This window comes from Colletotrichum scovillei (genome assembly GCF_011075155.1).
Source record: "Colletotrichum scovillei strain TJNH1 chromosome Unknown Contig00006, whole genome shotgun sequence".
NCBI classification, from domain to species: Eukaryota; Fungi; Ascomycota; class Sordariomycetes; order Glomerellales; family Glomerellaceae; genus Colletotrichum; species Colletotrichum scovillei.
The window spans coordinates 6,041,783-6,065,448 of NW_023336264.1; the positions used below are offsets into that span (position 1 = coordinate 6,041,783).

The 23,666-nt window shown below is 50.7% G+C and overlaps 10 protein-coding genes across 10 annotated transcripts; 7 read left to right on the forward strand and 3 right to left on the reverse strand.

Moving 5' to 3' along the window:
* Window positions 1–194: 194 nt before the first annotated feature.
* HER10_EVM0008070 (uncharacterized protein) lies at window positions 195–2,324 on the forward strand. The gene is made up of 2 exons (XM_035477605.1): window positions 195–1,198; window positions 1,259–2,324. The coding sequence occupies exons 1-2, from the start codon at window positions 309–311 to the stop codon at window positions 1,857–1,859; spliced, it is 1,491 nt and encodes a 496-aa protein (XP_035332957.1). The 5' UTR covers window positions 195–308; the 3' UTR covers window positions 1,860–2,324.
* Window positions 2,325–3,029: 705 nt separating this feature from the next.
* Window positions 3,030–3,200, forward strand: HER10_EVM0001371 (uncharacterized protein; the record flags this gene model as incomplete). The annotated part of the gene is made up of 1 exon (XM_035471121.1): window positions 3,030–3,200. One exon carries the CDS (start codon window positions 3,030–3,032, stop codon window positions 3,198–3,200), a length of 171 nt encoding a protein of 56 aa, XP_035332148.1.
* A 1,028-nt stretch (window positions 3,201–4,228) lies between these two features.
* Window positions 4,229–7,562, forward strand: HER10_EVM0009667 (endoglucanase-4). Its single transcript, XM_035479147.1, has one exon. The coding sequence runs from the start codon at window positions 5,517–5,519 to the stop codon at window positions 6,924–6,926; it is 1,410 nt and encodes a 469-aa protein (XP_035333140.1). The 5' UTR covers window positions 4,229–5,516; the 3' UTR covers window positions 6,927–7,562.
* A 450-nt stretch (window positions 7,563–8,012) lies between these two features.
* On the forward strand, window positions 8,013–8,755 carry HER10_EVM0011369 (uncharacterized protein; the record flags this gene model as incomplete). Its single annotated transcript, XM_035480802.1, has 2 exons — window positions 8,013–8,189; window positions 8,240–8,755. The coding sequence occupies 2 exons, from the start codon at window positions 8,013–8,015 to the stop codon at window positions 8,753–8,755; spliced, it is 693 nt and encodes a 230-aa protein (XP_035333377.1).
* A 411-nt stretch (window positions 8,756–9,166) lies between these two features.
* HER10_EVM0005563 (uncharacterized protein) lies at window positions 9,167–10,895 on the reverse strand (the record flags this gene model as incomplete). Its single annotated transcript, XM_035475174.1, has 4 exons — window positions 9,167–9,842; window positions 9,903–10,036; window positions 10,099–10,415; window positions 10,499–10,895. The coding sequence occupies 4 exons, from the start codon at window positions 10,893–10,895 to the stop codon at window positions 9,167–9,169; spliced, it is 1,524 nt and encodes a 507-aa protein (XP_035332648.1).
* Window positions 10,896–12,613: 1,718 nt separating this feature from the next.
* Window positions 12,614–13,657, forward strand: HER10_EVM0011139 (uncharacterized protein; the record flags this gene model as incomplete). The annotated part of the gene is made up of 1 exon (XM_035480577.1): window positions 12,614–13,657. One exon carries the CDS (start codon window positions 12,614–12,616, stop codon window positions 13,655–13,657), a length of 1,044 nt encoding a protein of 347 aa, XP_035333345.1.
* A 714-nt stretch (window positions 13,658–14,371) lies between these two features.
* Window positions 14,372–16,126, forward strand: HER10_EVM0002259 (uncharacterized protein; the record flags this gene model as incomplete). The annotated part of the gene is made up of 3 exons (XM_035471979.1): window positions 14,372–14,753; window positions 14,826–15,635; window positions 15,795–16,126. 3 exons carry the CDS (start codon window positions 14,372–14,374, stop codon window positions 16,124–16,126), a joined length of 1,524 nt encoding a protein of 507 aa, XP_035332259.1.
* Window positions 16,127–17,210: 1,084 nt separating this feature from the next.
* Window positions 17,211–19,983, forward strand: HER10_EVM0001826 (RecQ family ATP-dependent DNA helicase; the record flags this gene model as incomplete). Its single annotated transcript, XM_035471561.1, has 9 exons — window positions 17,211–17,595; window positions 17,643–17,975; window positions 18,041–18,074; window positions 18,127–18,268; window positions 18,325–18,436; window positions 18,490–18,615; window positions 18,674–18,997; window positions 19,058–19,882; window positions 19,948–19,983. The coding sequence occupies exons 1-9, from the start codon at window positions 17,299–17,301 to the stop codon at window positions 19,981–19,983; spliced, it is 2,229 nt and encodes a 742-aa protein (XP_035332209.1). The 5' UTR covers window positions 17,211–17,298.
* A 381-nt stretch (window positions 19,984–20,364) lies between these two features.
* On the reverse strand, window positions 20,365–21,645 carry HER10_EVM0008988 (uncharacterized protein; the record flags this gene model as incomplete). The annotated part of the gene is made up of 1 exon (XM_035478493.1): window positions 20,365–21,645. One exon carries the CDS (start codon window positions 21,643–21,645, stop codon window positions 20,365–20,367), a length of 1,281 nt encoding a protein of 426 aa, XP_035333062.1.
* Window positions 21,646–22,513: 868 nt separating this feature from the next.
* HER10_EVM0013367 (uncharacterized protein) lies at window positions 22,514–23,200 on the reverse strand (the record flags this gene model as incomplete). Its single annotated transcript, XM_035482728.1, has 3 exons — window positions 22,514–22,576; window positions 22,650–22,790; window positions 22,853–23,200. The coding sequence occupies 3 exons, from the start codon at window positions 23,198–23,200 to the stop codon at window positions 22,514–22,516; spliced, it is 552 nt and encodes a 183-aa protein (XP_035333612.1).
* Window positions 23,201–23,666: the final 466 nt, after the last annotated feature.

Sequence of the window (23,666 nt, forward strand, 5' to 3'; positions counted from 1 at the left end):
CTGCAGCGGAGGTACCTAAGGCACGGAGAAGGTGCCATGGGCCTTTCCTGCCGTCAGAGTCCTGAAAGGGGTGGATCCCATTGGTCGGTTCATCAGCGGAGTTCTTTTCAGCTCTGTTACCAAGCAGCAATAGCACCAGAGAGCACCAGGGAAGGCGCGTTTAGGTACCTCCTGTCGTGTGCTGGCCCCGCTAGTCTTTATCTCCGAGGTGATTTCCATTTCATCATGCAAAATTGGTAGCAAAAGTGGAAAGCTCACGAAATCATGCATCACGAGAGTTGAGCCATAAACAAACGCCAAACGAGAACATGGCTACTCATCGAGAAGGGGTGAATCCCCTGAGACCATACTACAAGCCGCCGACTATAGGAGAACCTCCTGATCCGACATCTGCCTCATCCGCACCGAATCCTTTTGCCCGTCATGGAGCCAATGCAACGAGCGAACGGTACGCGTCTAAAGCACGCGACATCTTTTCCGACATCGACTACAAGGACTATATCAGTGAGCCATCTCCTTCAGTCGTTCAGACTGTCAAGGACCTCGTCGACGAGCTACTATGGAAGTACACCTCCGTCCTGATGGCCCAGCCTTTCGAAGTTGCAAAGACGATTTTGCAGGTCCGAAGTCACGATGACGTGACTTTGGCAGCAGTACCTACTCCCCTGGCCACGCCTGTCTCCGAGAGAAAGCGTTCTGGCTATGGCAATGCCGCATATGACGAAGCCGATTCCGACTCGGATCTTGACGAACCTGCCTACTTTACCTCCAACATCCCGAGTACGCCGACCCCGTCCTACTCCAGGGAACACCGGAGCCGCCAGTCTCCCTCCTCCTCAACACCTCCACAGACGCCAGCAGCAAAGCAGCAGGCCGTACCAGCTCATCAAATCACAATCCGTCGATCCGACTCGTTGATGGAAGTTATTGGCCAACTGTGGCAAAAGGAGGGAGCTTGGGGCGTGTGGAAGGGATCGAACGCAACGTTCCTATACTCTGTGCTCTCCTCGCTGTTGGAAAATTGGTCCAGAAGTGCCTTGAGCGCATTGTTCAATGTGCCAGATCTCGGCGTCAAGGAGGATATTGATCGGCTTATTGATATTGCCTCGCCCTATCCGTGGGCCTCCCTGTGCGTTGCCGCTGCTGCGGCTGTTGCAACGGGCCTCATTCTCGCACCTCTGGACCTGGTGCGCACAAGGTATGTCACTGGCTGTTTCGTATTTACTCGGATCCCAACGCAGTGCTAACTCCGGAATAGACTTCTCGTCACACCAATTTCAAAGGGATCTAGGAGAACACTTTCGACCCTCCGTACTCTCCCATCCTACGTCTGCCCCTCTTCGCTCGCCATCCCTACGATCTTCCATTCGCTCATTCACCCCATCCTTACCCTGTCGACACCACTTGTCCTGCGTACTAGATTCCTTATCGACAGCCGCGTCTCTCCCACCACATTCTCAGTTGCCAAATTCTGCGCTTCCTCGGTAGCACTGTTCGTCAAGCTTCCTCTTGAGACGGTTCTCCGGCGCGGCCAAGTTGCCGTCCTCTCCACTCCCGCACACGTCCGGGCCCTATCAGGCAAGGACCAGAAGCTCGAGACGATTGTCCCGGCTGGGCCTTATAAAGGTGTTCTCGGAACCATGCTCTACATCATGAATGAGGAAGGTACCCGGGCGATCCCCACCGCGCCCGCACCGGTGAAGAAAGTCAGGGGCGGCAAGCCAAAGGTTGCAGAAACGGTCTACCGCAAGGGTCAAGGACTCGACGGCCTATGGCGCGGGTGGAAGGTCTCCTGGTGGGGCCTGGTTGGACTTTGGACCGCCGGGGTCATCGGGAACAGTGCCGAGGGTGAATTCTAGAAAAGGGATTTTCAAGCGAGCCGTCCGACGGCCGATATGCAACAACACATCCAACCAACGGCCGACTGCAAAGTGCGAGTGCGAACAACAAAACATCCAACTGTAATTTTGCTGTACTAGAAGTGTACTTGGGCTGCGAGATTCTTGGCGTTATGGGGAACGGAAATTTTCGATACTCTGAACAATTCTCTCCTCTACGACCATGATGAGATACGGTATGATATCCTCCTTTCAAATTTTGACCAAAGCGACGCAAAGGAAAACCCAACCTTCGAAACGCTGTACTCTCTGTACCTTTTTTCGTCCTGCTGGAATCCAACCTTCATAGTCTCAGGGCTCACTGAGCCACTACTCCTAATAGAACATTCTGCGTTAAAATTAGTGCTTTCCGTCACACTCTCCCATTTATCCCAATTTACGTGCGAATCCCAAGGTTGTGCTACCCCTCCGTCAGACTTAAATACGTCCGTATCTGTGGGATTTCGCTAGAACTTTCTTCGTACGACGCCAGAAACTGGGTTCGAGGAGGGTGCCAACCCATTTATCCACCAGGTCGTGCAGGGTGCCTGCATGGAGAATGCAGCTGTCAGTAGCACCAAGGGGCTTATCGTGGCAGGTCATCTGAGCATTTTGGGCATTTCCCTCCCCTCCGGCCTCCAGAAACGCCGATGAGTCAATGTCAGGATGTTTCCGCGCCTGTGATAGAGGCTGGACCCCCGAAGCCTTCCTCTGCTTTCAGGCACCAGATGCTCGAGCGCCCGTCTGCAAGATGGGCGCCACAGATTACCCAGAAGCTGTCTACATGCCATTCATGCACACTGCAAGCCTTTTCCCTCAGGATCCGAGGGGACATGGACCCTAGGCAGACAAGGGCCGGTATCGTGGGTTCTCGTCCGATGGCACGATGTCATAGTACCTAGATTATCGTGGTGGTTTGTTGCAATAGGAGGTCCGCCTGCTCGGTCTTCTCTCATGGGAGGCGCCCAAAAGGGGGACGACGTTCGATGGATGAGACAGAAACTTCAAAAAGGGACCAGCGCGGCCTGTCCTTCCGTAAACGGTCCTGTTGCAATGCAATCACCTCACACATCACTTCTCAACTCTTTCTTGCTGGCTTTCTCGCGTATTGCGAACCACCCAAGTTTTCCCCATTCACCTTAAACCAAGACCATGGCACCTACTTCAATCTTCCGCGTTAGCTCTGCCCTTAACGCTATACTCCTCACCTGCATCATCCTCAAGCATGTTGCGTTGGGCGTCGCGCATTCTACAATGCGCAATGCTTGCATGGTCGTTCTCATGCCCTTCATGTTCTTCCACATTGCCATCATCGAAGGCTGAGACATCAGTCGTGGGCGCAAGCACGCGGTGTAAGACGGACATGACAACATGGAGGGCCTACCGCCACTGTCTTTCCTTTGGTAAACAAACATACGCACATCACCAATACGCCCATCGGCAACATCGTATCACATCCCATCCCTTGTTTGGAGTCGAGGCGTCGCCGTTTCCATCCACATAGGTAACGGGGCATACTTCAACTACCTGTCAACAGTAAGGCAGCATCAACAGCGGTGGTAACACTGCTCTTCCGGCCCGTAACGCTCCCGCGTGTCAATCCGTCAGGAAGTGCTCCGCCGAGACCCTATGCCACGGTCCATCCACATGGCATAGCTGCACTCCAGACGCCGGCCACCGCCAGTTTCGAGGGACCCGTCACGATACAAGGCCATGGAATCGGAAAGCTAGAGCCCGTTATCGGAGGCAATCTGTACCTTGCTGGGGCACTTTTTCTGCCCGGCTGTCAACTTCAAAGAGGCGTTCACGTTAGTAGCCGCTAAGCATGGCTGGGCCATTCTTGGACGAAAACGTCGGTTGTTCAGCAATCTGACCTTCAATTTGGAGGAGTCGCTTGAAATATTATAAAATCACCGAGCCTGGGGCATTGCATGTGTCTTACTTTAAACAATAAACAACCATTTACGTGCACCACTGGCCAAAGTATTTTGCCAAGTCCACCTGTCCCCTTTGAGCCTACTTGTTTTCTCCTTTGAGATACCTAAGCCCAATTGTAAGGCCGATGAGTGATTTAGGCAGTATCTCAGTTCAGCCCTCGGTATGGACTCGCAGAGAGACACTCTCACTGCGCACTGCACTATGCGCAACATCTGAATCAGGCGAGAGTGGTGTGCCCACGAGCCAGTAAGATCAGCAGTAGGCGCAGACAGACAAGTCAAAGTCTTGTCATTCCAAGGGGCGCTCTGTAGCATATTGTCGCCTCTTTCTGGTGCATCTTCTCACGTGATTCTCGCATGGTCAGGGTCAGCCACGTTCTCGTATCGTCCTACTTGAGGCACGATGTCGAGGCTGCAATTCCTGATTTCTATCCCAGTGTCTCGCATGGAATGAAGGTTGAAGACATCTCCACCATGATCTGACAACCTTCAGGTGTGGCTTCGACCCCAGTAGCTTGCAATGATTCTGTGGGCAGAATCGGCCTCCCATCTACTCGGCGAGGGAATGGTCTGGGTTTGCCGCCCTGCCAAGTTGAGCGAGTAAGAAAGTCCGAAGAAGCCCGCGGAACCGCGATTGGGTCACACACAGCCGATGAGCAATGTTAAGACAAGTGGTTACATGTCTTCACGCTATCGAGCTTGACAGGAGGCTAGACTGTCGGGGAAAGGCGCTAGTCGTCAAGCAGCGTTTCGTCGTGTCTTCAGACTTCACAGAACAGATTTAGCTGCCCCATATGTCTCGACTGAGCTCTTTCAAAGGCACATACCTACACAATTTTTTGGAAGGTCAAAATCGTCTTGTTCACTGGTCAGGCATGATATCTTACTACTCAGAACCTGGGTTTGGCTGCCTCTCACAGCCCGCCGACCTTCACTTGAGAATACGTGCTCTGGGGAAAGGGTTCTTCAAGACACACTCTCTCCCTTGCATCCCTAAATGCAGAGTTTGCTGCGTCTAGCTCTCGCACATCGAACACTCGCTTGGAGGCTCAACATGATTCCGGGAAGACCTTGAATCTCGAGCTTCTGCTCCAGCCGCGGACCGGTTCCGCAGTTGGCGGCTCGGAGTCAAGACGTTTGCGACGGGCGGCTAGTTTTTGATCTGGACTTCGATCCACCTCTCTAATGCCAGTAGCAGCCCTTTTAAAGTTGAGAGAGAGGCGCTTGGTCTGATCCACGTGGCGTGTGATGGGCTTCAAGCTGCCCCTGCTTCCGGCATCATGTGGGAGAGTTCATCGTGCCTCATGGGTCGGGACAGAAGAGGGCAACATTGAGGCACGCCTAAGAAGTTCAGAATCGGTGGCGGACTCATGGCGCGCCTCGAGATTTCAGCTAGCCAGGGAGACAACGGCGAGACTCCCTTTCGCAAAGTATAAGACCATGTGAGGGAACACCGATGTTTGGAATGTTTGACTCACCCTATCCCTAGCTCCCACATGGTGATCTCACGCGAATTAACTCAGTGCTCAGCGGGGTTATCAAGTATAAAGTATCAAGATCAACGCTTCCCGAATAGTCGAATCCGAGCGAAAGGATCATCACTCTTTCTGATTTCGTTTACACACACTCGTTCTTTTCATTCGTTGCTCATCCCTTCCTCTTTCGGACGTTCTTCAACGCCGACTCACATTCTTTTTATACAATGGGCAACCGTAAGACACCTGGCCTTCTCGCCATCTTGACATCTGCTGTTTCGGTCGCCGCTCACGGCCATGTCACTAACATCGTCGTCAACGGCGTCTCATACCGCAACTACATCCCCGTCCAGGACCCATACACCAACAACCCGCCTCTCGTAGCCGGCTGGACGATAGATCAGCGCGATAACGGCTTTGTCGCACCTGACGCTTACAACGCTCCGGACATCATCTGCCACAGACAAGCAGTGTCTGGCAAGGGCCGAATCACAGTTGCTGCCGGTGATACTGTGCAGCTCCAATGGACGGAATGGCCTGACAGCCACAAGGGCCCCGTTATGGACTTCTTGGCAAACTGCAATGGACCTTGCAACGCCATCGACAAGACAGCACTCAAGTTCTTCAAGATTGGCGGCGCAGGCTTGATCAACCCTCCCCAACAGACAAACCAGTGGGCAGCAACCGTGTTGATCAATAACGGCAACGCCTGGTCTGTCCGTATCCCACCCAATGTTGCTCCAGGCCACTACGTTCTTCGTCACGACATTATCGCTCTTCACAGTGCCGGCCAGCAGAACGGAGCGCAAAGTTACCCTCAGTGCATCAACCTGGAGATTACCGGCTCCGGAACCGATAATCCTGCTGGAGTACCAGGAACCGCTCTCTATGGCGCCAACGACCCCGGTATCCTGTACAACATCTACCGGGACAACCTCAACGACTATGTCATTCCTGGTGGTGCCATCATCTCGGGTGGTGTTTCAATGATCCCTCAATCTAGGATTCAGATCACGGCATCTGGTAGTGCTACCCCCTACGGTACAACGATTCGTGCAAGCTCAGTTATCACGGCCTCAGCCAGTGCCCCAGCTTCAAGTTCTGTCATTGCTGTTGTCACTAGCAGGTCTTCAAGCACAATCAGCTTTGGCAACTCTACTTCGGATACTACCACCCTGATCCAAACTTCTATCACTGCTGCTACGACGACAATCACACTGACTCGCACAAGTTCAGCCTCAATCTCCAGCTCGAGCCCTAGCTCAAGTAGTACAAGCAGCACCAGCAACAACTCTCCAACCAGCGCCACGAGAACAACGTCTCAGACACCATCGCCAACCACCTTCCAGACCATGACCACGACGGCACCACCCGCAGGAGCACCGACACAGAACTTGTACGGCCAGTGCGGTGGCATGAACTACGCTGGTCCGACCAGGTGCCCCGACTACGCGACTTGCACCACCGTCAACCCGTACTATGCGCAATGTTCTCCGGCTCCTGTACCCGCGGGAGCTCAGTCTCTGTACGGACAATGTGGCGGTATTAACTGGCCTGCTGAGAGCCCGACGTCTTGTGTCCCTGGCGCTACTTGCAAGACGGCCAACCCGTACTACGCCCAATGTACTCCGGCATGATTAGTATAGAGTTGCTTGTGTCACTGGATGGTATTGCGGTGTGAGGGTTGATGTGGTTTAGCGTTGCATGATAGCCTGGGCGTTCGTGTTGTTTTCTTCCAGCTATTTGGTTCTTCTTCAAAAAGTCATCGAATATATCTAGATGGACTACCTTATTCTTCAATAAACGGCCTCCGGGTGATCATTTGTATCTCACTCGCCCTTTTTATTTTAGTCTGAACCCCTGATGTCAGTCAATCTCAGTCTTCTCTAGTGTAGGTACGTTACCTCTGTCCTAGGTGCATGCTAGTCTACCCGGTATGTCTACAATCGAGATCTTGTCCACTGAAAGTCTGCAGAAATCTTGATGATGTCTTAGTATAGAGGTCATACAGACTTAGACTACAAACTTTTGAGTAATCGTAATATGTTAATGACCCGGAACCGCTGCCAGTGGCCTACCCAATTCTATAGACCGGTTGTCGATGAGGAAGCCAGACGTGTTCATTGCCTCGCAGGCCAACCCTTGGAATCGAGCAGTGTAACACGGCAGCTAGTTCCAGTTGTTGCCATACGTCTCAGATCGTATGTGTCACAAGTCACTTTGCCTGCTTTGGCCGCCTATGCTCCAGTCACTGAATCAAGTACCAGGAAAAGCACATTCACCTCATGGGCTACCAGATATCTCAACTAGAACCATGTAGAGAGCGGAATCCTTGACATCGTCGAATGACCTTATGGTGGGAGCCCACACTTAAGCAAGTGAGGAGACAAGAAGGAGTTAGTTAAGGCTAGTTATCCATATAATTAATGATCTGAATCGTGATGCAACAACAACTGCCTGTGCGACCAATAAGTCTAAGACCCAATATGTGACTGCAGGCGTCGTGAACGTTGAAAGCCTTCACATCGGATGATCGGCAAACGGTAATATCAAGGATTCTGTCGTGACTGTTGTTCGCTTGACCATGTCTTCATTCGATACTGGCAAATTGATTAATATTGACGAGGTGAAACTTTTGAGTTCTGCCCTGTACATTAGAATTCATATAAATACGATGGCTTCTCGCTCATCCTTTAGTACACTCTCATCTTGATCCTGTCCACATGATCATCAGCATCACCATCCAGGACTCAACTGCCAGCATCGGACACTCCAACTGTGTCACTCGATCCATCATGACCCCTCTTGCTCAAATCGCCTCTGTCATCCTCTTTTTGGGGGGCACCATGGCATCTCCTACTGGGAGTAGCTGCGAGCAAGTTACCCCTTACATGCTCACCGTAAGTCACTCTCTCCTGGCAAAGAGCTGTATTACTGACCGACACTCCAGTACAAAGACATTGGCTCGAGTGCTTTTCCTATCTTGAACCCTGTGTTTCCGCCTACCCCTTACAAACAGCTGAAGTACTCGGGCCTCGGAGTCAAGTCCGTCGGTGGGGCGCTTGACCCCAATCTCCGCGAGAACGAGTTCCTGGTGTACGGCACCATCACCACAGCCTCAACACTGGAAAACCCGTTAATTACCAAAGACTACAGTGGATCAAAGGTAACGAGCTTTGAGCTCGAGACGTTTGACTTCCAGTGTGTTCGCACTGGCCTCGAGAATATGAAGAGGGCTTGCAAGCTCACCGTGAAGGGAGTGGACGTGAACGGCAACACCATCACTGAATTCTGCTCATATGACCCCGATGTTCTTGGATCAAGCTTGGCGAAGTGCAACCTTGTCAATGAGAAGAATCTCAAGAGCGTCAGCTTTGAAACTGCCAGTCCTATTACAGGAACCACTATCACGATCTTGACGGCCATGGACAACCTCAAGGTCAACGTGAAGGCGTCAACTTGTTGATGATGAAGTGTCAAGAACCTCACCCCATCCTAGAACAGTCAAGTCTCGGGCAATAGAATTGAGAAGGGGACTTCAACTTGGGGAATAACACCATTGTTTCTTGGGGCTGGATGCAAGACAACGTACACATACACGAAACAGACTTTGAACTCGTTTGGACGACAGGATATGTTCATGGAGTCAACGCTGGGCTCCGGACCAGGCGGCATCATCACCTTCCTTCAAATTATGCCGCACTGACTATCGCTCATTTAATCAGAAAATATAAATACACGTGCTTACTGCTATCAGAACACCATTTCTTCCCTTGATTTTTAATTGAGCAAAGGTCACCACACTACCAAGTAATGATGCCGTGTTCCTTTCCCAATTGTCCGCCCCTCTGAGCTCAAGCTTTGTTCCCACTTCACGCTACGAAACAAATGCGTAGGGCTGGTCGAAACATGCATCCCAATCTGTAGCATCTCCGTCCCAGAAGGTGCGCATAACATTCTTAGCGTGCAGAGGCAATGGTGTGGCGATGTCCTTGGCTTGCTCCAAGTAAAGCTCTGCAACAAGCCGACGCTTATCTACCCGAACCGAGGCTTCGATGCCAGCGACGACCAAAGGCCATTGGACGGATTTCTTCAGTTGGGGATGATTTCTTGTCTCCTCCATGAGAGAATAGAGGCGGTTTCCATGCATGGTTCTCAGCATTGTCAGTCGATGGACTCTGGGTAGGGCTCCAACGCTCTGCAGCGATGAAATGCAGAAGACAGCCACTGCAGAGTGAAATATTGCAGCGATGAGATCACGGTGGTCCCTGTCTTCGTAGAAGGAGTCACAGTCCGTCCCATCAAAGCTCTCGATCCTTGCAACAATGTCCTCCGCAACTGCATTCGCTGTTGACTTGTCCAAAAGCTTCCTGGAGACCTCAGCTCTTAGATGGTTGATTCGGGAAATTTCCAAAAATAGAGGCATCGGACAAGGAATGTGTGGGTGCAATCCTAGTGGATATAACTCCTGGATCAAGTCAATGAACTCTTGTTGATCACAAATTGTAACTTGGTTGTCAGGTGGACTCGTTGTATTCGCCGAGGTCATCACACTGTGCCATTATCGAGTTTAGCCTCAAGGCTTTTGGTCTACCCGCAGGATCTAGACTTACATCATAAAAGACAGGAGCAAGCCTTGGCGATATGGCTCCGACATGGCCCATCCCCGGGCACCGCCTCGACATGCGAGAATAGCCAGGAGACCGTCTACGTGTTGTCGCCACTGAGGAGTTATGCATGCGTTGATCTATTGGTGTTGGGTCAGCAATCATTGTAGACAAAGATGCATCACTGTTGACTTCGACTGACCTCAGATTGGAGAAGTAGGATAACCCCTGTCAATACAACATCGCTACTTTGCGTCTTCGGATTGGCGAGATCTTCGTTGATAGCCCGTATTGACAGGCCTCGATGATGGTGCATCCGGTGTTGGGCATACAATATGGAAGGACAATCATTCTTCCATTCTTTCTGCACATGCATGCGATGATGGTACACGATGCCGACCAAGTTGTGCGCAATCGAGATCGGCAGATATTTGACGACCTTGAGGGGAATTTCGGCGATGAACACATTGCTGGTTGGCGGATGGCCTGACTTCGTGTATGGGTAGAACACGTCGTTGACTGAATAATTACTATGTTAGAGATTTTCGATAAATCCGGGTAACAACTAAATCTGCTGTCGAGTTCTGTAGGCTGCAACTCACAATACTGGACGGCTTCAAATACGTCGCAAATGTCTGTCCTCAGAGCTGAGTGAAAGATGAGCTCTCCGCCATGTTTAATCCTGCCTCTAGTCAAGGCTTCGGTGTCTTCGATTTCTCCTCGGCCATTCAGCTTTGGCTTTATCTTCATGTTCTTCTTCGTAGCTGTCTCTTTGTCTACCACGCGCCCTTTGCGTCGAGTACGACAGGTGACTTTCCCAGGTGCGAGCCAAGTCAGTGGCTTTCTGTCGTCGTAGCCAGGGCAAACGATGCCGGAAGCACGACACTTGTTACAGACTGGCTTGACAGAGTCGCAAACAAGTCGACGACGCTGACATTCCCAGCAACGTCGTTTCTCTGGGATCTCTGGGGATAATGATGGCTGAGGCGCCGGTAACATTGTGTTGCGAGGCGTGGATCAGGTCCGAAAAGGTGCAGTTCAGCCCTACCCGAGTGACAGGTTAATATGCACCAGCGTTACCAGATTGAGTAAGAAGAAGTCTATGGGACGAAGGGGTCGAGGGTTTGATTGCCGAGGGTGCTCTCAACTCAGGCCAGATCCGCATAGGCTTGGATATCTTAAGTATCCTAGGCTCCGGGTGCGCGGGTTGCCTTGCTTGAGCCCTCGTGTAGAACACCAAGTAAGACGACTCGCTTGGCAAAAAGTCTTGGCCAGAGTATTTTCCTATTTGGGTAAAGACTGCCATGCTGTGCTTCGCCTTGGGGGCAACAGGTACAACCGCCGATCAACATCCCCTCAGCCCTAGAGGACTCAACGTTGTAGTCAATGCGGGAGGGATGATAGATGTGTGGGGGCTTATGGTATCGCAAACCGACAAATCACTGGGCATCACGGGCGCCTGCTCATGTCTCAAGGATGATATCATTGTCTTTCTTCGCCCTTGAGTCGGCCCGCCGGCGGGTAGTTAGGCAGAAGCAATCCACAGACCTAGGTACTGCATCGGTTCTCGTGGCGGGGACTGGGTTGTAGAGAGAAGAAAAGGACCCCTGTTCTCAGCTTGCTGCTCCCACTCTCAACCCAAGCGGTGGGCGGCTACTCTTGAATATGGCCAATTGACCTCGGTCGAACTAAACACTAGTGAGCTCTTGATATGATCAGAAAACAATTTGCCACATATGAATCAAATAAGCCGCAGACAACAAGCAAGTGTCGAAATGCACTGGAAGTTAGCCCTGATACTCAGGGGGCGATGGCAAGATCAACAGGCTAAGCACCCGCGCGCCATGTAGACTGCGCCTGACGCCGGCCGTCCCGGAACTTCCACACCTCGACAACGCCTAATCATGGAAGATGAGGAATCCGATCGAAGCTCGTTTGCCTGCAAGCCACTCTCCAAGCGTGGGCACGAACATGCTTACCTTGGCGGTTGTGAGCTATGCGATTGTCAGCGAATGGCTCTCTTGGCACCGCGCGAGAGTGGGCCGCCAATGGCGGCAATTAATTGACATCGCTTGATGGGTTCGAGATGTTTGCCCCAAGGTCTTGGGCATGGACATGGGAAGGATGCCATTGAGATGATTGCCCTGGGTTCTAACTCTTGTTGATATGGCAGAGGTAAAAAATGACCGACCGACGCTTTTCCAATCCTCATCGTCTCGATTTCTTTACGAAGGTAAAAGGGTAGGCAGCAGTTCCTCGGTCGCGTGGACGAGCTTGAGAGCCGGACGGCAGTCCAAAAGCAATCTCACTTGGTTTCGGGTTCATAACTCGTGTATCTATCACTGATAGCCAATTTGTTCCTTGCTTCTTCGAATGATTGCTACTTGCTGGGAATTTCGTTTGGCTTTGCCTATCAAGCAAGCATCTCTGGAGCAAACATCACTAAACTGGGCAAGTCTCCGCGATGCTTTGCGGGGTATTACGAGAACGCGGGGCATTGTAGGTTGCAAGAGCTCCATTGCCATCTTGTTAAATATCGTCAAGCACAAACGATTTTGATCTGAGATGGTCAGAAACTTCGTTCCTCTGTTGCTCATCTCAACTCATAACTTCTTTGTCATCTAATATCACCTCAAACGCAAGCTCCACGTTAGCCCTGCATCACCTGAAGTACCAATCTAGCCAACGACCTCTTCAACCTTGTTCGACACAGAAGGATGAGCGCCGGTCGTGTTATCAACGTGGTTGGATGCCACGCGGAGGGTGAAGTCGGCGATGTTATCACCGGCGGTGTTCTAGATGTGCCGGCCCCGAGCATGTGGCACAAACTACAACACTTTTTGACGCATAAAGACGAGCTGCGTCAGCTACTACTGAATGAGCCAAGAGGAAGATCGCCAAAGAATACGAACTTGATCCTCCCGCCATGCAACCCCGAAGCCGCTGCAGGATTCTTGATTATGGAAAGTGAAGAATATGCGCCAATGTCCGGATCCAACACCATTTGCACGGCAACGGTACTCTTACAGACAGGGATGATTCCCATGCAAGAGCCAATCACCAAGTTTTCTCTAGATACGGCGGCTGGTCTGGTCGGCGTGACTGCGGAGTGCCAAGGTGGTAAATGCAAATCCGTGGCTTTTGAAAATGTGCCCGCCTTCGTGGACCGGTTCGATCTGCAGGTTGACGTCCCGGGGATCGGGACCGTCTCCGCCGACATTGTCTGGGGCGGGATGTGGTACGCTATCGTGGATGCGGCATCTGTCGGGATGACCATCCAGCCGAGCAAGGGCGCGAAGCTTGTGGAGCTTGGCGAAAGGATCAAGTCAGCATTGAAAGCTGCCTACACGCCTCATCATCCGGAGAACCCAGAAATCAAGGGCATCTCGGTTCTGGAATTCACAGAGCCGCTTCACCAAGATACCATTGGGAAGGTCGCCAAGAACACTGTGGTTGTGTCTCCCGGGCGTCTTGATCGCAGCCCTTGTGGCACCGGCACCAGCGCGCGAATGGCTCTGTTGCATGCCAAGGGCCAGCTGGCGGTTGGAGAATACTTCAAGCACACTAGCGTCATTGACACAGCCTTCGAGTGCCGCATTTCTCGGACTGTCAAAGTCGGAGATATTGATGCTGTTGTACCAATCATCAAGGGCAGAGCATGGATCACTAGTTACAAGCAGGTCGTCTTGGATCCAGAAGACCCCTTTCCTACCGGATTCAGAGTGGGGGACCAATGGCATGTCCCTGATATCGAGTCCTAGTCAGCGACGAGCCACTAAGGCGGAAACATCTAGATGTTGGAGGTTAGCCATAGACAGAGAAATAAAGGGACACCTGCCGTACTTGGCCGGAACACCATATTGGAGCCCTGCGACTCGGTGCCCCGTTCGTGTTGTTGGCTTCTTATTCCGGCCCCGCCCCCGGTGGGATACTGCCACACAATAATTGCAGTGGAAGAGGTCGAGACTGAGAGCTCGTGGCCCGAGATTGTCGACTAAGGTAGTCTGTGGATTTATCAACAAGAAATAGACAAGAGACAATACGAGCTACGTTGATTTTGTACTAGTTAATCGCGCCACGGTCTCTTCAAAAGTTTGAGATCCCGAACCGAATGGCGCTTTCAATGATTCCCAGCCGAACCGAACAGAAATTGCGGGGGAATTAAGACTACCTCGCACCCTAACCCCCCACTCCGGGGAACGGGGTGGCCCATGTCTACCCCGGATTTCCATTCGGGTCAACATCTTCAACGATGGCCAAGATGTTCAAATAACAAGGCTATCAGCCGCGATGTATTCGCAGGAATTATGTCTTCCATCCCCAACCATCACCATCAAGACAACATTGGGTGCATCAAATTTCCCTGCAGTTGCGACGGTTGCTCGCAGTCGTAACCCGCAGGTGTCTTCTTCTTCACCAACACCTCAGATCACCTAAACAATCTTCAACACCCTTGTCCTCCATCAGCCTTCAAGATGTCTTCATCTCTGGTTCCCGGAAGCAGTGGCGACGCGAAACACAACAGTCAAATTGAACATCTCGAAGACCTCAGCAAGCCGGGCTTGCAAGACAAACACGATGGCCATGTCGAAGGCAACGCACTTCTCATCAACCGAGATGGAGAGGTTCGCAAGATTCCAGTTCCGTCTTCGGATCCCAACGATCCCCTCCGCTTCAGACCTTGGGAGAAGTACGGCATCGTCTTCTGCTGCTGCTGGTTCTCTAGTATGGGTTTGTCGATTGCCAGTGGTCTAGGTGCAATTTTGCATGAATTCTTTGCGATGTATGGCCCTCAAGGCTATTCTTCCGAAGACATTGTTCTTCTGATCACTATTCCAACCTTGTGCATTGGTCTCGGTAAGATCCATCTTGACTCAAAAGACTGCCCTTAAAGATTGAATAGTGAACTAACGAAGACATCACGATTAGGCAACTACATCATCCTTCCTCTTGCTCTTGCATACGGTCGACGCCCAGTATTTTTAGGATTCATGGTCATCCTTCTGATAGCGACAATTGCTGCCGCTTTGCAAAATAGCTATAACGGGCATCTTGCTGCCCGAGTGGTTCAAGGCTTGGCTACGGGTGCCTCAGAGTCTCTTCTCCCGTTGATGCTCACTGAAGTTACCTTTCTGCACGAGCGTTCCAAGATCTTTGGTCTTTACTGGATGGCACAAAATGCGATATCCTCTACTATCAACTTGACCTCGTCATACTTGAACCATGACCTGGGATGGCGCTGGTATTACTGGGTCTTCGTTATCACTGTTGCCGTCGGACTGATCATTGCGTTTTTTTTCGCCTTCGAGACACAGTTCACCCGTCAGCCCGAATCGCTCGATGGACAAGTTGTCATCACGGACGAGTTTGGAGTCACGCGTGTCATCCCAGACTCCGAAGCTCAGGCCTACCTCGAGGAGATGAATCGATCTGGACTCACGGCTCCGGGCGCCAATCAGGCAGCCGAGTCTATTGAGAGAAAGTCGTATCTACAGCGCATCAGACCTTGGTCGACACCGCATCCCCAACCAATGCGGGTAATGGTCTTGAGCTGGAAGCACATGGCGGAATCGTTCTCGTCCCCGGGAATCATTTATGCGGTGTTGACGTCTTCCATTGCCCTTGGCTGCGGTGTTGGCATGTCACTGACCTACAACACTGTTCTGGTGACGAACTATCAGTGGAAGTCGGAAGACGTTGGGTTGATCAACGTTGGCGGCGTCATTGGCGCCGTTCTCGGTATGTTGTTTTGTACATTTGTCGGCAATCCCTTGGTCATGTACCTCGCCCGGCGGAATCGAGGCGTTCACATCCCGGAACACCACCTGGTCGTCTTGGCTTTACCCGCCGTCGTCGGTGTGGGAATGCTATTACTGTATGGCTACACCGCATCAGGAGGGTACACGTGGTGGGGTCCGTACATCGGCTGGACCATCTTCCAGTATTCCTTTACCTCTGTTCTTATCATTTCCACTAGCTTCGCATCTGAAGCCGCGCCCAAACATCCCGGGCCGGCACTGGTCGTGGTTGTGGGAACTAAGAACGTGGTCTCGTTCGGTGTGACCTATGGGTTGACTCCTATGGTTGAGAAATGGGGATATCAAACAGCCTTTGGTGTGTTGGCTGGTATCTTTGGCTTCATCTTCCTACTCGGAGTGCCTGTCTATCTCCTCAATCCGAGGTGGCGTGCTTATATGTCGGAAAGAGAGAGCAGATCGACCAGAGCCTAGGACTAGGTCGTCACTCACCACTATCCACGACTTAGAGTGTACATCAGCTACGTTATTAAGAGGTCCACGATTCCAGCACGGCATAGCCAGATTTAGTAGACAATGTACTTCCCAATGATGGATAAGATTGAGAGACTCATGTCATTTGTTTGCAAGACTAATGTCCAGACCATGTACTCATATTCTCACACATTGACGCTGGCCATGGAGTCGCGCTCGACGGAACCTGGCCATTCTCGGCCATGACCTTGCGCCCAAGTCGTACCCGTGTAAGTAGGATAGACCTGTTGAGTGAGGGAGTGCAGCGACCCGACAGGACATCTTTGCTTTATGTCGGTTCAGGTCAAAATGAAATATGCAACCAATACACTGGTCTCCAATTGAACGAAGAGTCAACCATAAGGTTGATCAAGTTCTTTCATCTGGGTTGCTGCACGCAACCCAACATTCCCGGTCCGCTATCGCCCTAGACAATCTCGGTTCGGCTTGGTTCTTCACACCGCGACAGCCTTTCCCGAGCCGCGAGACCCACTGCGCTTCATCAAGTACTTACTACGTGCCTTAGGGAACATCGGCCGAAGCGTGACGGATTGCAAAGGGGAAGGAGCCTCCCTTATGTTTGCGAGTCTTCTTCTGTTGGTCCGCAGTCTAAAGGTGCATTTTCTTTACTGTCTCCATGATGAGTCGTAGGTGAGGGTGACCGACCCGCACAGTATCCTACACTTGGCAAGGAATGGAGGCCCCAGCCGGCCCTCGGAACGAATGCTTCCAGCTTACCTAGATATTTATAAAACAGATAATGTCAAAGGATCACAATGATGGAACCTTACCGCTTATTGTAAGTTTTAACCAGTTTCGGCGAGCGCAGCGAGACACGTTGAGTGAGGGGTGAAATGAGATTCATGAGATGAGATTCATTCCATTGTGAATGAACAAAGGTGGGTCTCAACAAATCAGTCACATGACCCACGCGATGCGGCCTCCTGCGGAGAACGCGTCGACGCGTTTCAATCGTAATTGCCTGGCAAGTCCAGCACGCATAGGTACTTTCCCAATCGGGACGTCATTGATTCCGACCTCAATCATCCTCCGCCAAGGGATTCCACGGTCTGTTCATTCTGCCTTATTTATACGAACCATCGATTCCATTGTAGCCTGCATTGTCGCCGACGATGGATGACGACTTCGGCTTCGACTCGGCCGATGAAGCCGATCTACTCGCTGTAGTGGACGCTGCTCCATCTGCAGTCAAGCGACCTAATGAGGATACGGATCAAAGTGAAGAACCAGGACCGAAACGACAGAGAGGTTCTTCCGATCACTCGCTTCTGGCCCGCAGAGTCTTGCGCGAACGATTCGGCCTGGAAAGCTTTCGTCTGGAGCAGGAAGCAGCAATCAATCGCATCATCGGTGGCGACAGCGCTGTTGTAGTATTTCCTACTGGCGGAGGCAAGAGTCTGTGCTACCAGGTATGGAGGCTCTGCTGAGAATAATCACTTATGTCTGATATGGAAAGGTCCCCGCCGTGGCTATAAAAGAGCTCGACAAGGAAACAGGATCGCGCAGCCCAGAAGAAAGTGGTGTCACGGTCGTCATTTCTCCCCTCATAGCACTGATGAAGGACCAAGTTGATGCCCTGAGACGCCGAGGCATCGCTGCAGCCGTTCTAGATTCGACGCAAAGCCGCGAAGAGTTCGTCGATATTCATAGCAAGCTGGCGTGTGGCAAACTCGATCTCCTATACTGCGCACCAGAGCGGCTCAACAACGAGGGCTTTCTTGCGTCCCTTAAGTCGATCCGTGGTGGCATTCGCTTATTAGCGATTGACGAAGCCCATTGCATTTCAGAAGTATGTCTCAAATTGTCACAAACCCACTATTACTTGATACGAATTCCATTCTGACAGAATCGCAGTGGGGACACTCCTTCCGCCCAGACTACCTCAAAAGTCGGTTTCTAATGCGGCCATTGTTTCTGCTTTGACTGACGATAGCTCTTAGTTGCTCGTTTTGCGAAGGAAGCCAATGTGGACAGAGTCATCTGTCTCACAGCGACCGCGACAGCAGCCGTTGCTAAAGACATTCGAACTACTTTCGACATCCCGCCCGAGGGTCTTTTCGTTACAAGCATGTACCGACCAAAGTCAGTCAGGCGATGACAATACCTATCTTACTTAGCATAATGCTCACATCTCCAAGTCTCCGATTATTGGTCGAGCCTATCACTACAGATGACGACCAAGTCGAGATATGCACTAAATTCTTGAAGAAACACCCCGGCCCATCCATTATATACGTCACAACCCATGCGGTAAGATTCTACTCATCTCCCAACGGAGAACTTACTAACCTTGATATGAACAGGCTGCAGAAACTCTAGCCAATGAACTGTCAAAAAAGAAGTTCAATGCTCGCGCATATCATGGAGGATTAAACGCAGACGTACGGGGCGGAATACAAGACACGTTTCTCAAGAGTCAAAACATGATCGTGAGTTGGCCTGACAGCTTCCCCAGGAGGGAGTTCTGACATGTACATCTACTGTTAGATTGTTGGCACAATTGCATTTGGCATGGGTATCGACAAGGAGAATGTACGGACCATCATCCATTTCGATCTTCCAGGCAGTCTCGAGGCCTATAGCCAACAGATTGGGAGGGCTGGACGAGACGGCAAACCAAGCACGTGCATGCTCTATCTTTCGGATAAAGATTTCTTTGTCAGAAACGTCTTCATCCATGGCGAACGACCATCCATGCTGGCTCTACGCGCACTGTTTGAGGAGATCTGCAGCAAGGAGAACTGCCAGCTGAAGCCCGGAGACCCCTTCTCCGTGGCTATCGCATCGCAATCGCGGAGGGTAGACATTAGGGTTTGTCGAATCGATTTTCCTTGACGTGAGTCGGCATTTATCTCAACTAATGGTGGACAGGAGACCCAACTTTCCATCATCTACGCCTACCTAGAATTGAAGTTCGGACTTCTCCGGGCTAGCACTCCTCAGTACTCCGAATACAAATATCAGGTGCTGCAGAACGGCGCTCTTGAGACTGACGGCTCACCAGCATCGAAGTACATCTTGTCCCACTCCAGAAAAGCGCAAACCTGGACAAACATCGATGTTGACGTTCCTGCTGGGAACGGCGGAGTAAGCCGCGCTGATATTACGCGGAAATTAGACTCGTGGGCCGAGTCCGGCATCATCAAGCTCAGCAAGACCGGTGTCCAAAAAGTCTTCCGCGTCAGCAAGAAACTCCCAAGTCAGCAGGCCGATATTGACGAAATCATCGACAACATAGACAAGGAAATTGTGAAGAAGGAGAAGCAGGATTTGCAGCGCGTTCAAGACCTGGTCAACCTGCTGACAGACAAAAGCTGCCTTACTCGTGGGCTCGCAACTTACTTTGCCGATACGACTCACTCTTCAGTCAAGGAATGTGGCCACTGCACATGGTGTGAAACACATCAGCAAGTTAGGCTACCGGGATTTACCCCCAAACCTTTAGATGAAAAGGCCATGAGAAGGGTATTGGCCGTATGCAAAGAAGCCTGTCAACAAGAGGCGAGTAAGGCCAAAGGTGGTAAACCGAAGACCACAGCACTTCAGACGAGGCAGGCTCTGGCCAACAGCACAGCCAAAGACGATGCCCGATTCATGGCATGCGTGGCTTTCGGTATCCGGACACCTCGGGTCAGTAGCATGAGCCTGCACAACAACAAGGCCGTGTTTGAGACAATGAGCACCTGTAACTTCAACGTAAGTACATTTGGGGAAGCCAAGATGACATTTTCCGTGTGAGCATTGAACTGACCTTGGATTAGGAGCTCGTCCAGAAATTCGAAGACATGATGAAATGAAAGAAGTAATAGACTTCTGAGGTCTCAATCAAAGGTTTCACTATCAGACAAACGCTGAGTACAGCTGGAGGCTCACAAAGCAGCGGCAATATGCTGAATTTACGGCGAATTGCCGAGCTATGTGAAGTACCTTATGTATCGATACCTTAATTTGACTGCGAGGCCCTGGCCAATACTCAACTAGAATGCTTTATCGTGTATCCTAAAGGCATCTATCGTTCTGAACTTCAATCTTAAACGACTATGGGGTGATTGGTAGATCAAGAACTGAAAACCAAGTATAGAAACTGGAGTAAACTCGCTGTCATTGATATTGGTATTATCAAAGAAAGCCTTCAATGTTGTGGATTCAAAGGAAATCAAGTCTTTGATCTGAATTTATCAAGGCATCAAGTACATCCAGTCGACTGCCTCTGCCAAGTACTCTTTCTCGATGGAATCCTCATCTCGTCCATCAAAATCGAGTTTTTCTTCTCCTTCCTTTTCCTCCCAAGTATCACAAATAAACACTTGCAAGTTACGATGTTTGCCCGTCTTCTTGAGTCTCCGAAGGTGCTCCTCCAACCAACAATGATCTGCAAGATGGTTATGGTGGTGGTCTCGTGCTTGTACGATACGCAGCTTCCGTAAAGATTTTGGGAGCTGTCGTAGAATGTTTTCCTTCCGCGTGCCGGCGTCCTGTAACTGCGTCGTGAAGGTTTCCAGATTACAGAGCTTGTGTAGAAGCAGACTCGCTGTTTCTCCAGTCGATCGATCGGGGAACCGGACGCTCAGAGCTTTAAGTGTCTCTTTGTGTTCGGTCAACGCGTCGATCATATCCACCATCTGACTTACACTCGACACACATCTGTCAAGTCCGAAATGACATAAGTGCTTTGGCTTCGAGATAATTTCCATGATGAACGGCTGCATGTTTAAACTCGACCAGATGGAGATATCGGTGAGCTTTTCCCAAGTTTGCGACTCGTCAAACCAGGCGTCGTCGAAATGTTGGATCTTGAGAGATCTTAGTTTTGGGGCATTTTTTGAGATAGCTTTGACAAGCTCCATGGGAAATCGGCCTACGCGAGGTGTGCATTTGATGTGTAGGGTTTCCAAGTTTGGAAAGACGTCATCTTCCATCAGGAGAAGTTTGTTCGAGACATCATGGTTTCGGTGATCTTCACTCAAGATGTACTCAATCTCAAGTTCTCTCAACGATTTGGCCATGAGAGGAACCATTATGGCAAGTATGTTGATATGGCCGCCACCATTCCAATCTTTTGGGTTAACTGAGAGCCCCATTTTACTGAGTGTCCCTTCAATAAACGGAACTTCGTCATCTGACAATCTCATCTCTTGCTGCCGAGGAGATAGCTCTGGAGCGTGGATAGGAATGCACACACGTCGTACATGTTGTGTACAATATGGGCGGGAGTCCCAACCTCTAATAAGAGATATCAGGTGGCTGTGTCCGGGTTTCACCAGCCAGACGTAGCTGAATAGATTTCGCCTGACCAGCTGTCGAAAAGCTCGACATGTTCGACTAATTGCCTCCAAGTCTGACAGCTTGCTCTTGAAACTGGCGTCTACCCAGTACAGGTGCGAATACGATGGCGCAGTCGAAAGCTGGTCAAAAATATGCTGGATAACCTCCGGCGGTAATTTGGCAATCCCCACCATCGCCTTTTTGATAAAGGAATTTTCCCGTAGATGCATAAAATGCTGCGTGGAACTTAGTTATGCTGTGAAGTGCAGTAAGTGTTGGAGGTAAAAGAGTTGGTGAACGTACTTTATTCAGAGGAGCTGTTTTTCAAAGATTTTCTCTTTCATGACCCATCTATGGCGTGTATTTCAGAAAACTTTGTTATGCGGACCAACCGTATTAATATGGATTTGGTACAAGTCACGTAGCTGTTTCTGTCAAATCAGTAACCTGTGTAGTCTTCTGGTCTTCAAGGTCCGCGAATCTAGGGTATCCATCAGTCTTAATAGTACATGCCGACACGTATTACTGGCATTCCAAGTTTAGCATCCGAGCTTCGAACTATCAACTACGTCAAGATCTTCTGGTCTCTGTAGCCAGCTCACATCTGCATCGTAGATCTACTTTTAGAAGTTCGTTACAGGACCGCACATTCAAACCGCGCCAAAACAGGAACGTGCTACCATCGTCGGTGGATGCTCTGCCGCAGCCACTTTTGTGAACCTGCGGAATTACGGAAGGAAGCTCTCAGACTTTTATTCGCATTAAACGTTGCACGCCAATCAGGCTAGGGATTTGGCCTTTCTTGGGCACCATGAAACCATTCTCCGAGATCGTTGACTGTAACTGCGGGGTATGTGTCGTATTAAGCAATGGTTCTGGCTGGTGGCAGATCCCTTTCTCAGTACATCGATCTCAGTTCCATCCCCACATGTCCATGGCAGCTATCTTCCAGTATGATCCATTTTCGCATTCCGATACTGTCGTGGATTGTAACTTGTCCCAAGCAAGGACATTGGGCCACAGTGGCACATGTTTTGACGGTGAAGGTCTTCAGAATAGTTCCTATTCCATCACCTCAGTCTCCTCGGCCTCCTCCACGTCCCTCTTTCCGCCCTTCTTACCACCCTTGCCTCCGTTGAGCGCCTATAGTCTCCTGTCAGCATTGATTCCTGTTCAAAGAGTCGACGTTCACACTCACGGCCTGCTTGTTCTTCTTGTTCTGTTGCTCACCGGCCTTGAACTCGCCAGAGAGCTTCTTGAGAGTAGCCTGGTCTTGCTTAGAGTTGTTGCCCTTCAGGCCCTTGGCCTGCTTTGACTCTTTGGCCTGTGCACCTTGAACCTAGAGATGATCAATTAGATCTAGGTCGCTCGAGATGACACTGATAAACCCATTTACCATACCTTCTTGAGACCGTCATTCAACTGCTTGTTCTTGGGATCCGCGTTCTTCTGGTTCTTCTCGCGTTGCTTCTGTCCCTTGGCGATGTCCTTATTGAGCTGGCCCGACTGCTTCTTGAAGTCCTTGGTGCCCTCGGCCTTTTGGACCTTCTTGACGTCCTTTTGCTCTTGCTTTTGAATATTAATGTTCTTGTCGATGCCAGCGGCCTCCTTCTTTCTTCCTGCCGCGCTACCCTTTTTAGATGCACTCTGCGCTCGCTCAACAAGTGCGTCTACCGGTGCCGGCACGGGCAGAGCAACAACGAAGGTGAAGAGGAGGAAGAGGGAGAGGATGAGCTGAGGGACGCGCATTTTGGCGGTTTGGTAGTATTAATGATTGATTTGAATAAGGTATTAAGGGTCGATGCCGTCAAGACTGTGACTCGATGAACTGAGATGAGAATGAGATGGTGGACAGTAATATGGTTTGTGATGGCATTTTCGAGCAGTTTATATACGCTCAGGTTTGGACCCAACGGTCAATGGAAGAGCTTGTTGCGAGTCATCATCCCATTTCCTGAGTATTTGCGCTTCGTCCGCGGGATGTCGACGGATCTAACCACCATACATTGACAACGTTCTTCTGCCCGAAGTCGTGATGCTTTCGTGATCGTTTCGCCCTGCGGTAGAGGAAGCTTTTCTTGTGTCGCATACGAGTGCAATTACGCCCGCGAATCATCTGAAGTCAAACGACTGTTGACAAGTGACAAGCTTTTGGGTGGAGTCGAAACGAAGAAAGTTTAGCCGCACAAGTGTTTTGGGCTGAACCTAGATGCCA